Genomic DNA, 15,081 nt, shown 5'->3' with positions numbered 1-15,081 from the left:
GACGGGAGGGGCTGGATTCCCCCCTCCCCGCTCCGATCCTCCAGCGCTGACTGGCGGAACGGACGGGGGAGGGGGCGGGTACAGCTGGCTCTGCCTCTAGATAGGCGGAGCCAGCTGTCACTCATGCAGCTGGGCAGAGCCAGACATAACTGTCGGGATCCGCTTCAGCTGCGGCGTCTCAGTATATAGTGACCTGTAGCTCGCGGTATACTGAGCCTAGGGTAACGGGAGGACGCTAGTTTGTGTCCTCCCGTTACCCTAAGGAGAACTATGGGGAAAAACACTGACCCCATAGTTCTCCTTTTTTAAGCGCTTATATGAGATTTAGGGATTGGGCTTAGATCTAGTGTATAGTTGGCATAGAGTGCAGAAATGATCTTCAATGAAGGGTTAATCTAGTTGGGAATAAGGCAAGGAGTCCAGAAAGAGATCCCGCCTACTGTGCTTGTGGTCCTAGGCTACTTGTGGATGTATAATGTCACCGGCTCTCCAATCCCTTTTAGCAGTTGTGTAGGTTCAGGTTTGTTTCCAGTTTGCTGAAAGTCCATATTTTTTTATTTTTGTTTTCAGGGGGAAATGTCATTTGCAAATGACGTTCTGGTGGAGGGGGGGTCTTTGTCGGAAATGCACAATGGAATAACTTACCGCGAAGTGCGTCAGTACCGAACCGGCTACCACCTCGTGCGGTTCTACTTCCTAACCCGCATCTATTCAGAATACGTAGAGAGCGTGCTGGCTGACTTCAAAGAAGGCCCTCAGCCCGATGTCCTCATCCTCAACTCTTGTATCTGGGACCTCATCAGGTATGATCGCTTTCCACCCCTAGGGAAAGATTGTGGTCTAGGTCACTCTTATATGGTGCCAATGGGAATGCAGAAGATTCATGATATCTATTGGCGGGGGTAACAAAAAGGAAGAACATGGAGATTCTATTTTGCTCTCCTTGACATTCATTGCCAGAAAGTAGCAATTGTGCTCCAACCAATTTCATTTCCTGGAGGAAGTAGGTCATCATTCTGCTGAATATTGGGGAAAGAAAGTAAGTATTTCCTCAGAAAGAGGTGAAGCATGTAGATGTTAGGAGACCTTGCTTTTTGTTACAATTAGGAAAGTGAACAAATGTGCCATAACGGATCAGAGGGGAAAGCATTGTTCTAATCTGTTCTGCAGGTATGATTACCAACCACTGGAGTTCTACAAAACCAACTTGGATCGCCTGTTTTGTCGGCTCACTGAAGTGCTGCCTCCCGAATGTCTGGTGATATGGAATATGACCATGCCCGTTGGATTCAAAGATGGTGAAGTCCAAGAGGTAACCAGGAAAGAAAGTAACATTGCCCCTGTACCGTGATAACGCTCATTGCCATGCGTCAGCGTGCCTTCTGTCTATTATTATTATTATTATTATTATTATTATTATTCAAGATTTATATAGCGCCAACAGTTTGCGCAGCGCTTTACAATATAAAGAAGATGTTACAATCACAATACAATTCAAGACAAGATGGTGAGGAGGGCCCTGCCCCTGAGGGCTTACAATCTAAATGATCATCCTTTAATATAATTATTCTTTAAGTAGTTGTACATTAAAAGGGAACATGTCCTTAAAGGAGAACTATGAGCCGAGTGAAAATCGCTCACCTCATAGTGCTAGCCGACGTGTGACAATCAAACTGTCACAGGTCGGCTCAACAGATCGGAAAGTGAGGGAATGCATACCGTCGCTCGCTCACTTCTCAATCATCTCCCTGCAGAGAGCCGTGACTGTCACTCATGGTCTCCCTGCAGGGATTCCCCTCCTCCCGCTCTGATCCTCCAGCGCTGACTGGATGGGAGAGGGGGCGAGTACAGCTGGCTCTGCCTCTAGATAGGCAGAGCCAGCTGTCACTCACGCAGCTGGGCGGATCCAGACAGTAATGTCAGGATCCATCCCGGCTGCGGCGGTCTCAGTATATCGCCAGCTGTAGCTCTCTATATACTGAGCCTAGGGTGACGGGAGGACGCTACTTTGTGTCCTTCCGTTACCCTTAGGAGAACTATGGGGAAAAACACTGACCCCATAGTTATCCTTTAAAGAACAACTCTGGGCTCCCCCAACCAACTAATTGTCGGTTAGTTTTTAAAACAATTGATTCAAAATCCTCATCTAAATCTGTGGTCACCTGGGTCCTGATTCTTTTATCCTGCTGCCTTCTGCCCATCACTTCCACCAACTTCCTTTGGCCTCCTTCCTTGCTGTAATGCAACCTTGATTTCTCAAGATTACATATCCCATCATGCATTGGTTCCAGCAAGGAATGATAATGTTACATTGTTCAGACGTTGAGTTGGAGTTCAGAAGGCAGGCTTTGTCAGATTGGTGACACAAGGAAGTGCACATTCCCAGGGCTGGATGTGATGGTGTCAGTGTATTGCAGAGGAAACTTATTTCCAGGGCTTGAAAAATTTGATAGTGTCTCACCAGTCAGTCAAAAATGTCACCAGTCAGCATGACCGGACTATAGCCTTGCAATTTATGTTAAAGTTTGGGGACAGATAGAGCTTTCTTTTGGAGGTATATAATCACCACGGGGGGTATTTTTTTTACTATATAATTAAAAAAGTACCATAAATTTAAAAAAAAACAAAGTTTCCCTACGTTTTATGTTATAAAACATTTATTCTTACCCATATTTTTAGTAAAACATAAAGAAAGAAAGTCGGTCACGTCGGGTAAATAGACACCAAACATGTCAAGCCTTAAATTGCGTGCGCCCTCAAACGCCCATAGGTGACGATTAAAACGTTTTTACTGTTCATCAGTTTTTAGTGTTATCTCGTCGGGCTCCGCCGTCCTCTCGTCGCAGACGAGTGGATTTTCGAGCCCTGCTTATTTCAAATGTTTCTGTTACCAAAACATGGGGGCGATTGTATTGGTTGTGGTCTGTCTGGTATTGTTGTTGCAGTAGGTTAGAGTAAAGGTATGGGTTTTTTGCGCTGGGACATCATAGAGGGAAATTTCTACAGCGCCACGCTGGCAAACTTGCACAAAATGGACGTGATGGACATGCACTACCACTTCCGCTTCGACCTGCGCGCCAGGACTCGGGACTCCATCCACTGGAACCAGCTGGCCCACCGGAAGTACACCCAGATCCTGATGTCGCATATCGCTCAAGCATGGGGCGTGCAGGCCCCTGAGACACCCATAGCGAAATGTAAGTGGCCTTTCCTCTGTGTGATTGAATGTCACTGCTCATGGAAGGTTTCCATTACTTTTTTTTTTTCCTAGAGTATCTCTTTAAACTTTTTCTGAAAATTACCAACATGGAAAGAATGACCTTCCATAGATTTATTGAAGGAGAAACCTTTTGGAGGGGAGAATGTCCTCAACCACCCTCACTAGGAAAAATGTATCCAGGTCCGTTTTTAAGCGGCTCTGAGGTGCATGCAGTACCCATTAGGTTGTAGCAGTTTGCCGTGTTGCCCATTTCTCAGATAAACCGCGTACGGACATCACAACGTTTTTTTTAAGACTTGTGTTCCTCAATAGACTAGAAATAAAATAGGGTTTTGGCATGTCCCATAAAATCCTTTTTCTCCATTGAGGCACACAGCCCCCCCCCCTTCTGTTTATGATCATACTCTTGGTACTGCTTTGCTACAGAACTTTCTGGTTGTAGGAAGGGCTATAACCTGGACTGGCCTGATTTTTTTTTTTTTTTGATTGCCAGTGTTCAGTTCAGTGGTAGGCAAAAGTATAACCGAAAGGTTTTAGAGATCCTGTGGTCCTCAATGGACGTAAGGAAAAAGGAATTTACGGTGAGTGCAAAAATCCTATTTCCTAAATTGAGCGGTAACCATGTTTAAGACCATGGATCCGCCATGTAGTCTGTCACCTCCCCTAGTGTCAGTTCATATCTGTTCTGTCATTTCTATCTGCAATCTTCCTCGAGAAAACCTGAATAGATCACGTCCTCGGCATTCAGTCTAATTGAAGAAAATATATCAACATTTAAGATTGCAAAAGAACCTCCTCCTGTGTTCATTGAACGAAAAACAAAATGGCTTCCACTGGGAGAGTTTTACATTGTCATAACCCGACACTTTCTTGCAATTTTTTTTCATCACAGGTCATCCCATAAAAAGCGTTCCTCCTGTAGGTCTCTTGAGGAAAGTCCCCCTCCGTCGCCCACCGTTTAATGACCAGGAAAACAGCCAGCATCACTTCGGTAAGGACCTTCTATACGTTGGGTTTTGGTGTGTGTCTGTCTTCTGTAAGGACCTTCTATACGTTGGGTTTTGGTGTGTCTGTCTTCTGTAAGGACCTTCTATACGTTGGGTTTTGGTGTGTGTCTGTGTCTTCTGTAAGGACGTTCTATACGTTGGGTTTTGGTGTGTCTGTCTTCTGTAAGGACCTTCTATATGTTGGGTTTTGGTTGTGCAGATGTTTTGGTGACGGTTGTGTTATTTTTTTTTACTCTTGACCCGGCAAGATACCAATAGATCACAATAAATATCCATATATCCTAAAATGAGCCCCTCCTGTAATAAATAACCTAATTTATCTTTAAGATTAACCCCTTAAGGACTCGCTGCCAAGGCCTTTTTTCCATTTTTTTTTTGCACACGTTTTATAATCCACGTTTTAGGCCTATTCTGACTCCGATTGTTGAGATAGCGACTTATCCCTTGCTGAGATCTCTGCCTGGCCTGTATAAGCGGATACAATCCCCTAGGACAATCCGTATCAGATAGCTGAACTCACCAATACCTTTTCCATCCACAAAGGTGCTTTATTCTGTGCATCAAGTTTACAGCAGATAACAGGATACAGCAGATGAATGAATTGCGGTATTTAAGCGGACAAAAGATAATACTGTCTGTAGCATGCAATGCAGATTACATGTGCCCCTGTTGCATGCGGATTACATGTGGCCTGTTAGCTGCAGCCATGACACAGGAAATGCTACTGAGAAAGAAGGGCGAAGCATTACACACAAAGAGAAATGCATCATAATGTGAGGGAAAGGAACACAGAAAAACATGTGCATTACCAAAAAAAGACCACTAGATGGCAGCACATGAACTAACCAAAGACTATCCATAGGAAAATGGTCTATGGAAATAAACTCTATAAATTCTAATATCACACTAACGTGAATGATAACTGCGGCTGTAAATGCAACTATTGAGGCGGCACAAGGCCTGAAAGTTACTTCAAACCCACAAACATATATATTTTCTGAAAGCCAACACCCTGTAGAATTGGCGGCAGTTGCAATTTTTTGTATTGCACGACATTAGCGCAACTCTTTTATCAAACCCAAAAATTTAGTGAGAAATGCCCTTAAGTAAAATTTAGTGCCCCAAAACACAATATAATACCAATTTTTTTTATGGCTCTGGAAATTAACCTCTTGCCGTCCGCCCGTAGTAGAAAAACGGACGGACGGCACTGCTGCATTGGCGGGTTGCCGTCGCCAGACAGCATTTTTTTTCTGCTCGCGCGCGCCCCCTAGCGGGCACGCACGGACAGAAAAGACCCGGGTGTTTCACATATAGGCGATCAGCGGGTCCATAGCCCGCCGATCGCCTATATGTGCTCGTTCGCGGCCCCCCCCCCCCGCGCCCGGTCGGCGCTTCCTTTTTTTTTTTTTTCCCCCTGACCCCTCACCTTGATTCCCGGGATCCGCTGCCCCATCTTGGATCCCGGGACCGGCTCCGAGGGCGTCAGGAGGAGGAGGACGGGAGATCAGCTCCTTGCTGATCCCCGTCCGGGCTGTGAATGCAGAAGTGATGTGTGTTACATCACTTCCGCATTCACCTGTCAGTCATCTGGAGAGAGAAGAAGCTGATAAAGCAGATCTCTGCTTTATCAGCTTCTTTTGGGGTCCATAGGTGATATTAGGGGTCCTAGAGACCCCTAATATCTCCATAAAGAGGACCTGTCAGTGTGCCTTTGCTATTATATAGGGGGTTGTTATCCCCCTATATAATAGCAATAACAATAAGTGCAAAAAAAAAAATATAAATAAAAAAAAAGAAAAGTAACACATAAAAAAATAAAATAAAATAAAAGCCACATATAAAAAAAGGGGAAAAAACCCCCCCAAAATGTTTAACTCCCCCACCCCCACGTTTACGCGCCTATAAACGTAAATACGCGTCCGGTGCCCCAGCGCGCAAAAATTACAATTGCGCTACACATGTTACATATCGCCGCGAACGTCGCAGTGAGAGCTATCATTTTAGGGCCATCAATCACTGATAACACTAAACTGATGAGCGGTAACAGCTTTTAAAGCGTCGCCTATGGCCAATTTTGGGTATTATCGTTTTTTGAGGTTTTGCGCGCGCACGCAATTTTAAGGCTTGCCATGTTTAGTGTCTTTTTTACCCGACGTGACCCGACTTTTATATTTTACCAAATAATTGGGTAATAAATGTTTTATCATTTAATATAGGGGAAACTGTTTTTTTTTTTTTTGTTTTTTTAAATTTCTGTGATTTTTTTTCCTTAATATAGTAAAAAAATAAAACCCCCAGTGGTGAATAAATACAACCAAAATAAAGCTCTATCTGTCCCCAAAAAAGGGTATAAAATTCATTTCAGTACAGCGCTGCATGACGGAATAAATGTCAAAGTACCGCAGCGCTGAATACTGAAAAATGGCCTGGATGGGAAGGGGGTGTAACACCGCGGATGTCAACTGGTTAAAGATTAATTTCTTGATTTAATCGTTAAACTTTTTGATTAAAATTCTTTTGATCGCTAATTTCATTGTATTACTTCCTTGCTGTGCTGTAGGTGTATAGGCCAATGTAGTTGGATCTGTATGTGCGTTATAACTAATCGATTAATGGAAATTTTTTTTTAATCGAACACTAACCTTTTAATCCATAGATGACGCTTTTAAGCTCCCTAGTGTGCCCTGTAGAGGTCCTGGGAGCCAGAATGTGATGTCACACCGGTCCAGGCACCTCTACAGGACATGTGAGGAAGCTGTAAGCAATGCTCGTAAGGATGGAGTTCCCTCGCAGCCATAGCCCCATCTCATCCCACCTCAAGTTACACTCGGCACTGGGCAGCATATTTTCAATGGCTGCTTGGTGTGAGAACTGACAGCGCTGCACTAGGGGGAGGCTGAGGAGACTCTCACCTAGAAAAGTGGAAGGCATGCAGCGACCCACTGAACATGGGGTCGTGACACACTTTTGGGTCACGACCCACCAGTTGAGAACCAAGGGCTCTATACAGTGTAGTACTTGTATGTAAACTTGCTGCAAATGTCACGTTGTCTTAGGACGTGTCATCCTGCTTGACTCTGACTACTCTGCTCTACTCATTACTGCTAATTCTCTCAGAATGGTCCTAAAAACAGTTTTTCTTAAACCTGGGACTTCTAATTTTGACCTGTTTTTAAAAAAAAAAAAATCTAGCTAAAGCCGATCCATTCATTAAAGTGAAACTCTAAATAGATTCCACATTCTCTGAGCACCGATCTCCACTTAATATGAGGGCTGCTACTAAGTATTTTCATCATCGAGTAGTTGGCCGATTTTTTTATTTTATTTTTTTTTGGTATTTTTATCGATCAATCGGATAAAAACAAAATGAATACCCCCCACCCTTAAATGTAAAATAAACAAATGCAGTGTTACAAGTTTACTTCAGAATAAAGCTGCTTGCACAGTTTGCAATTGGGCAGCTGGAATGCACGGCATTGCGGTACTGCGTGTTCTGGTGCGGAGGGTCGCACTGCGGGCAGGAGATGCTTTTGGGGTGCCATTGAAATGAAAGGCACCAGAATGTCAGTGCAAAACCCCAAATTTAATAATAATAAATAGCCGCCCTCCCCAAGTTATAAAACTAAAAAAAAATTAAAAATTATATATATAACTTGTATCTTTTAGTGTTAGGGGCTTTGGAGAAATATCCAGGTTCTCAACAGACCCCTGATGTTTCCCTTTTTAAAATTAAAAAAGGGTCCTCAATCTCCTTTTTCTGTAGCCCCAGCACTCTATGAACAGGAAGCACTCAGTACAGTGGCTTCCTGTTCATTCATAAATCGAGGAGTAACCGTTTACTTTGTCCACAATCATAAATGAAAAGTGATGTAGAGCACTTCCTGTGCATTCATAATTGGGGACACAGTATCTGAATACCATGTCCTCAATTTATTTACAAACCTCATAGTGATCAGTACTGATCTCTGCGATTGTTTGAATATTACAGGGAACCATCAACAAATATGTTACATATTTGCTGATCGTCCGCTTTCTCCTTCCTGCTGGGTGCCTCTTATCCGCTTTCTCCTTCCTGCTGGGTGCCTCTTATCCGCTTTCTCCTTCCTGCTGGGTGCCTCCTATCCGCTTTCTCCTTCCTGCTGGGTGCCTCTTATCCGCTTTCTCCTTCCTGCTGGGTGCCTCCTATCCGCTTTCTCCTTCCTGCTGGGTGCCTCTTATCCGCTTTCTCCTTCCTGCTGGGTGCCTCTTATCCGCTTTCTCCTTCCTGCTTGCTGCTGGGTGCCTCCTATCCGCTTTCTCCTTCCTGCTGGGTTTCGGCAGGGGGAGAAGCGCTCAACAACTTCTTAATTATGTTGGTTGTAAGCTATGTGTCAGAAAACCTTCGTTCCACAACTTTTATAAAATATTCCCCTTTGTCTGGGTCACCTCCCCTAGTGTCAGGACACCTTGTCTGTTCTATCAGTGTATTATGCAGGATGCCCGGGTTGGGTCCTTGTTGGGCGCTGTGTCTCGGTTATTTCAGTAGTGGTCCCTTTAAGGGGGGGCAACAAGGGAGGTTTTGGAGCATTAAGGGGTTCTCACCTGTACAGGGTGAGGGGATCTGAGGTGGGACTTTGCAAGACAGTTTTCCTTCCTTTTTAGTCTTCCCAGGATCATTAAGTCCTGGTATGGGTCCTGGAGACTAGAAAGATTTTGGGTGGGACAGAACCTTCACCCCTAACTATGGGTAGTGTGGGTCTGAAGGGGTTAGCCCACCTGCCGGGGAGGGCAGGAAGCCAGTCTGTGAAAGGTTGTTTTGGAGCAGGACAGAAGTTATTTAAAGAGCTGTGGACAGTTTGGCACCGGAGACCCTGCTAGGCTTCTGTGACCGTGCTGGACCCCTTTTTGGAACAGGCTGGTGTAGGCCATGTTTGTTCAGGCGGTGAGCTGCGGTATTATTTTGTGACGAAGGTTTTTTTTTTGGCTTTTTGCTGAAGAAAAGCTCTTCGTGTTCCTTGTTTTGGAAAAAATTGTGTTTTTTTTTTTTTTTTAAATTTTATTTTACAAATCCAGCCGGCTGATGATCCCAAACATCACGATACATAACCTTCCTCAAGGAGGCTTGAGTACATGTCTTCACTATCCAGTCTAGTTGGGAAGATGAAAAGAAAAGTTAGTCTGCAAAAGAGCCCACTGCATTCAGCCAAAGACAAAATGGTTTCCAGAGGGAAGAAAGTCTTTCTGATTCTCATCTCCGGTCATAACATACAAAGTGCTCCTCCTCCCATGGTTCCCTTGGGGAGTGTTCCCTATCCTCTCCCACATTGTGACCAGAAAGATGAATCACATCAGTTTTGGCAAGGATCTCTATTTTTGTGATCTTGTCAGAGTTCAGGGTCTAGTATATTTTGCAAACCATGAGCCTCCCTTGGTAGTTTAAACAGACAACCGGCGGCAAAAGTCACCGGGAGTCTGTTTAAACAGCCCCGATGCTGGCGACTTACACTGTACGTCGTCAGTCACGAAGGGGTTAAAGGAGAACCACAAAACCTGAGTGACGGGACCCCCTGCCCACACCCTTGGCATTTAGTGGGTCAGACAGTACGCTCGATGTTGCTACTATGATACTAGACAATGTCTGGCTGTGTTGTATGTTACATTCCTCTCCTTACACTGTGCTGTACCTGACATGCTCAGGACTGTTCCACTTCATATACTTTGCTGAAACCCATACCCTCCGAGTTTTGTGGTGCAGACAGTGAACTCTGTACAGACCTGCCACATACAGGACACTAAAAATGTGCACACTTTTCCTATCATCATAGTTAACAAAAAGTCCTTTTCATGACCTACTCCCTATCAATCCACTTCACGTCCTGTGCTAAAATGTGCTTTTCCCCCGACTTTTTGGGTCCTTATGCTCCTCCAGACGGTCGTGTTCTGTACACTGAGCAGTATGGTACCTATGTAATTTTACTCTACGCTGCTGTACATTTTATACGCCATACCACCAATATTGCAGAATAGACCTGAAAGTTCTTCGTACCACTAGAGCCTGATTATTTCCTCCCTATTCAATGAATGGCCATCATTTCGCTGGTTATCAAAATGAGACAAAATGTATATATTAGGGATGCACCGATATATCGGCCACCGAAACATATCGGATGAAAATTGCACTTTTGGCTCAATGCCGAAAGTGCCATTATCCTGCCAATACATAGGCGCATCCCTGGTTTCTCTCATCCCCGCTGGGCGCTGCTCTGTGTCCCAGCGGGGAGGAGAGAAAGTGACAGCCGAGCGCTGCGGGAGGAGAGCGCTGTGAGTGGCCGGCGTCTCTCCTCCCGCTCCGCTGCCTATCACAGTGCGGGAGAGCGGTGTGTGGGGGCGGAGACAGACGGCGCTGTCACAGGAGGCTGAGCTCTCCTCTCTACACCGCTCGCTCAGCCTCCTGTGTCAGAGAAGAGCCAATGCAAACACTCGGCGATCAGTGATCTGAGTGTTTGTAGATTGAGGACATGGTATGGTTACTAAATCCTCCGTTATGAATGAATGGGAAGTGATCTACATCTCCTCCTGTCCATTCATGATTGGGGTTATAGTAAACATACTCGGTCCTCATGTTATCAATGAACAGGAACACTCAGTATAGAGGATTCCTGTTCATTGATAACACGGGGATACAGAAAGAGAGATTGAGGACTTTGTGTCCTCAATCTCTTTTTTCTATTTTTAAAAAGGAAATATCGGAGGTCTGTTTTTAGAACCTTAATATTTCCCCGAAGCCACTAAAAGTAAAAAATATAAATATTTAATAAATGAATTGATAAAATAAAAACATATTTAAATAAACCTTTTCGGTTTCGGCCTGACCATTTTTTTTTTATTTCTGAGAAGGCCGGAGAAGTGAATAATTTAGGACAACATAGCTGATTTTGGAAATGTTCTCCAACTCGGCTCACTTTCCAGTTCATCTATGTTGTCCTAGATTGTTCCCTTCTCCTGCCTGCTCCAAACTCTTCACCCTTTTGTGAATAACCCTGTCAGTGATGGGCAATTATGTTCATCAATCTACCAGGTTAGTAATTCTGTTGGATATTTGTGCGGCAGCAGGTCTAATCTCTAGGGAAATATACAATTCGTGAATGCTGAATTGTGCGAAAGATCTAAATTCAAATACTCTGGAGACTAAAAAAAAATGTGCAATTCTTGTATTTGATCCTTCCTGTTGGTTGAGATGCACTGTACGTGTGGAGAGAATTCTTCCATCAGACACAGCTTGATAACAAAAAATGTCTCCATGTACATAAACAACAGAAATTGGTGTAGATCAGGGGCGCCCACAATTTTTCTGCTGTAGATCTACTTTTCAAATGACGAGCTCAATGAGATCTACCAACGAAAGAACACCTGCATTCAGGGGCAGGAGGGGGTGTGACGGTGCATTGAAGTCGATGGCACCGCAGCCACGCCCTCCGCCCGAAGTGCGATCGCCCGAGTTCGTTCATTCATAACTGGGGACACATGGTACTATGTGTCCCCAGTTATTTACAAACACTGGAGTGATCAGCTGATCGCTCCAGCGTTTGCTCTGCACAGAGGATCGGAGCATATCACTGATAAGTACCGATCGCTGCTCGGTCACTCACAGAGCTCAGCCTGCAGCTTTTCCTCTGGATGCCCACTGCTCTCCCCCGCCTGCATGCAGTGGGAATTTTTTTGGGGGGGGGGGCGCTGTCACAGCAGCATGGCCGAGCGGGGAGGAGAGAGAGCGCCACCGGCTGTCAGATCCTGGCCGAGCGTCTCCTTCTTTCTTTCCTCACCGCTCAGCCATGCTGCTGTGACAGCGCCCCCCATTCAGCACTTCCTTCACTTCTCCTCGGATCCCCACTGCATACAGATGGGGGAGAGCAGCGGGGATCCAGAGGAGAAGCCCCACTTCTCCCTGCTGGCTGCGCCTCCCAACCCCCCCACCGCTTTGCGATCGACCTAATGGCCACCCCTGGAGTAGACCGTCGGGTTTCCCAAGAGAAGCTCGTATTTACGTGTTCTGTGGTCCCAGCATGTAGAAACAATGTATATCCAAGGATTGGGGTAGGCCATGTTTTCGAACTCTGTTTCCACAAATTTTATGAAAGTACTTTTTTGTCCCGCCACCTATTGTTCGTACATAGCCTTCTTCAAGGAGACCTTTTAATAGGTCATGTCTTCAGTATCTAAGCTTGTTGAGAAGATGAAAATCTTTTAATCTGCAAAATAACCCACAAGGTTTCTTTAACCAGGAACAAAATGGCTTCCAGTGGGTCTAGAAGTCTTTATATATTGTACTATTTTGCAAATTTTCATCTCAGGTCATTTCATACACGCTGCTGCTCCTCCTCCAGTAGTCTCCTTGAGGAATGTCCCCCATTTTCCTCCCCAGGAAAACCGCAATCACTTTGGTAAGCAACTCCTTTATGTTAGCTGGTAATGTTCCGTGATTCTGATGACACTCGGATGGATGATGTCTTTTGTAGCTTTGTAGTCTTGCTGGTGATGGTATTGTGGTCATGGAAGTGGCTGAAAGTCGCAGGGTGGTGTCTGGCATCACCTTTTTGCTAGAGTGTTGTGGGGATGGAGGTGGCTTTTGCTGATGTATTTGAGGTCTGGCTGGGTTTTGCCATGGTCATTTTTCTTCTCTTGATTTAGCTGAGTGGCAAAGGCATTCTTTGGGTAGCTGGGTGAAAAGCATGGAGTTTGGTGGACTTGTGTCTGTGTGAGCTTAAGGTGGCTGTGTTTTTTGTAGCTTGCACTTGCTATTTGTACCCGTGTGTTGGCATGACATGGATGGTGGTGTCATCAGATTTCTTATATTGCGGTTTCACTGATTTATGGAAAACTTTCCTACTCAACAGGACCCATGTTCCTCCCTGGATACACGTCTTTTGATGATAACGGTGATAGCGATATGATCGGTCAGCATTTAAAAGCTTCTTAGATGTCTGTTTTGTATGTGTATCCCAACAATTGCCTCACTCTAAAATAATTGTGTTCTCCGTCAGGTAAATGCAATTCTGGACGCATTGGTTTTCATCCAAATGAAATGAATCCAAATGGTAAGAGCAAAAAAAGACCGCCAGTGTGATGCCTTCAACCTAACACGTCCTTCATGGCCACCATTTTTTACTGTATTCCTACACCTCACATTGTTCCCTCTGTTGTATGATGCTTACACCTTGTATTGTGCCCTCTCGGTTCTCCTCTCTGATCCTCACACCTTGCACCGTGCTCTCTTCTCTCTGATCCTCGCTCTTCTCCTCTCTGATCCTTGCACCGTGCCCTCTCTTCTCCTCTCTGATCCTTGCACCGTGCCCTCTCCTCCTCTCTGATCCTCGCACTATGCCCTCTCTTCTCTTCTCTGATCCTCGCACTGTGCCCTCTCTTCTCCTCTCTGATCCTTGCACCGTGCCCTCTCTCTTCTCCTCTCTGAGCCTTGCACTGTGCCCTCTCTTCTCCTCTCTGAGCCTTGCACTGTGCCCTCTCTTCTCTCTGAGCCTTGCACTGTGCCCTCTCTTCTCCTCTCTGAGCCTTGCACTGTGCCCTCTCTTCTCTCCTCTCTGAGCCTTGCACTGTGCCCTCTCTTCTCCTCTCTGAGCCTTGCACTGTGCCCTCTCTCTTCTCCCCTCTGAGCCTTGAACTGTGCCCTCTCTGTTCTCCTCTCTGAGCCTTGCACTGTGCCCTCTCTCTTCTCCTCTCTGAGCCTTGCACTGTGCCCTCTCTCTTCTCCTCTCTGAGCCTTGCACTGTGCCCTCTCTCTTCTCCTCTCTGAGCCTTGCACCGTGCCCTCTCTCTTCTCCTCTCTGAGCCTTGCACCGTGCCCTCTCTTCTCCTCCTCTCTGAGCCTTGCACCGTGCCCTCTCTTCTCCTCTCTGATCCCTGCATGTCCCTGCTGTGTCCTTTTGAGATGCCTACAACCTACTCAGTTGTATTATTGTGTACTTCCTGATATGTTTTAGTTTAGCCCACCACTGATTATTATTGTTTGTTCCTGGCAGCTTTCTCCCCCTTTGTTGAGGATAGTCCAATGTTGGTCAATAATCTTCCACCAAGAAATGTCAGTTTTGGTGGCTACGGGAAGATAACAGGTATAAACTTTACAGTTAAGTTTTATGCAATGGTTTATATAACGCAGTGGTCTGCAGCCTGCTGGCCATAGATCTTACAAGCAGGTCAGAAGGCTTTGCTTGTTCTAGGGAAGTAGAACATCTCCGGGGTTGCATACAATGCACACCCCTGACATACAGCTTCCCTGTGTTTGGTAATATACAGTATACATCTTGCAGGTGTCATTTTGTATTTACATAATTCCCGTTTTCATAGCTTTGTTGTATGTGACAAAGTTTTAAAGGAGAACTATGGGGTCAAGGCTTTCCCCCATAGTTCTAATGGGAGACCCAAAACTAGCGTCCTCCCGTCACCCAAAGCTCAGTATATAGGGAGCTACAGCTCGCGGTATACTGAGAATGCTGCATCCGGGACGGATCCCGACATTACCGTCTGGATCCACCCAGCTGCGTGAGTGACGGCTGGCTCTGCCTATCTAGAGGCAGAGCCAGCTGTACCCTCCCCGTCTGTTCCTCTAGTCAGCGCTGGAGGATCGGAGCTGGGAGGAGGGGATTCCCTGCAGGGAGCAGTGAGTGACGGTCACGGCTCTCTGCAGGGATAGATCGAGAGGTGACCGAGCGACGGTATGTGTTCGCTTACTTCCCGATCTATTGAGCCGACCTGTGACAGTCTCATTGTCGCACGTCGGCTCGAACTATGAGGATGATTGATTTTCACTCGCCTCATAGTTCTCCTTTTTAAGCTTTCTTTTTGCAAGGTATTGGTTTC

General features: G+C 45.5%; 2 protein-coding genes across 2 annotated transcripts; one reads left to right on the top strand and one right to left on the bottom strand.

Annotated features, from left to right (window-relative positions):
- Nucleotides 1–570: 570 nt before the first annotated feature.
- LOC108796949 (PC-esterase domain-containing protein 1A-like) lies at nt 571–13,186 on the top strand. Its single transcript, XM_018568512.1, has 6 exons — nt 571–803; nt 1,171–1,328; nt 2,961–3,197; nt 4,113–4,211; nt 12,561–12,650; nt 13,104–13,186. The coding sequence occupies exons 1-6, from the start codon at nt 577–579 to the stop codon at nt 13,184–13,186; spliced, it is 894 nt and encodes a 297-aa protein (XP_018424014.1). The 5' UTR covers nt 571–576.
- Nucleotides 13,187–13,389: 203 nt separating this feature from the next.
- Nucleotides 13,390–14,130, bottom strand: LOC108796948 (octapeptide-repeat protein T2-like). The gene has a single exon (XM_018568511.1). It carries the CDS (start codon nt 14,128–14,130, stop codon nt 13,390–13,392), a length of 741 nt encoding a protein of 246 aa, XP_018424013.1.
- Between the last annotated feature and the right edge of the window lie 951 nt (nt 14,131–15,081).

The sequence above is a fragment of the Nanorana parkeri genome, unplaced genomic scaffold (genome assembly GCF_000935625.1).
Source record: "Nanorana parkeri isolate BGI_ZX_2015 unplaced genomic scaffold, ASM93562v1 scaffold1200, whole genome shotgun sequence".
Classification (NCBI taxonomy): domain Eukaryota; kingdom Metazoa; phylum Chordata; class Amphibia; order Anura; family Dicroglossidae; genus Nanorana; species Nanorana parkeri.
Note: the sequence above shows the minus strand (reverse complement) of the source record. Positions and strands in the feature narration are given on the sequence as shown.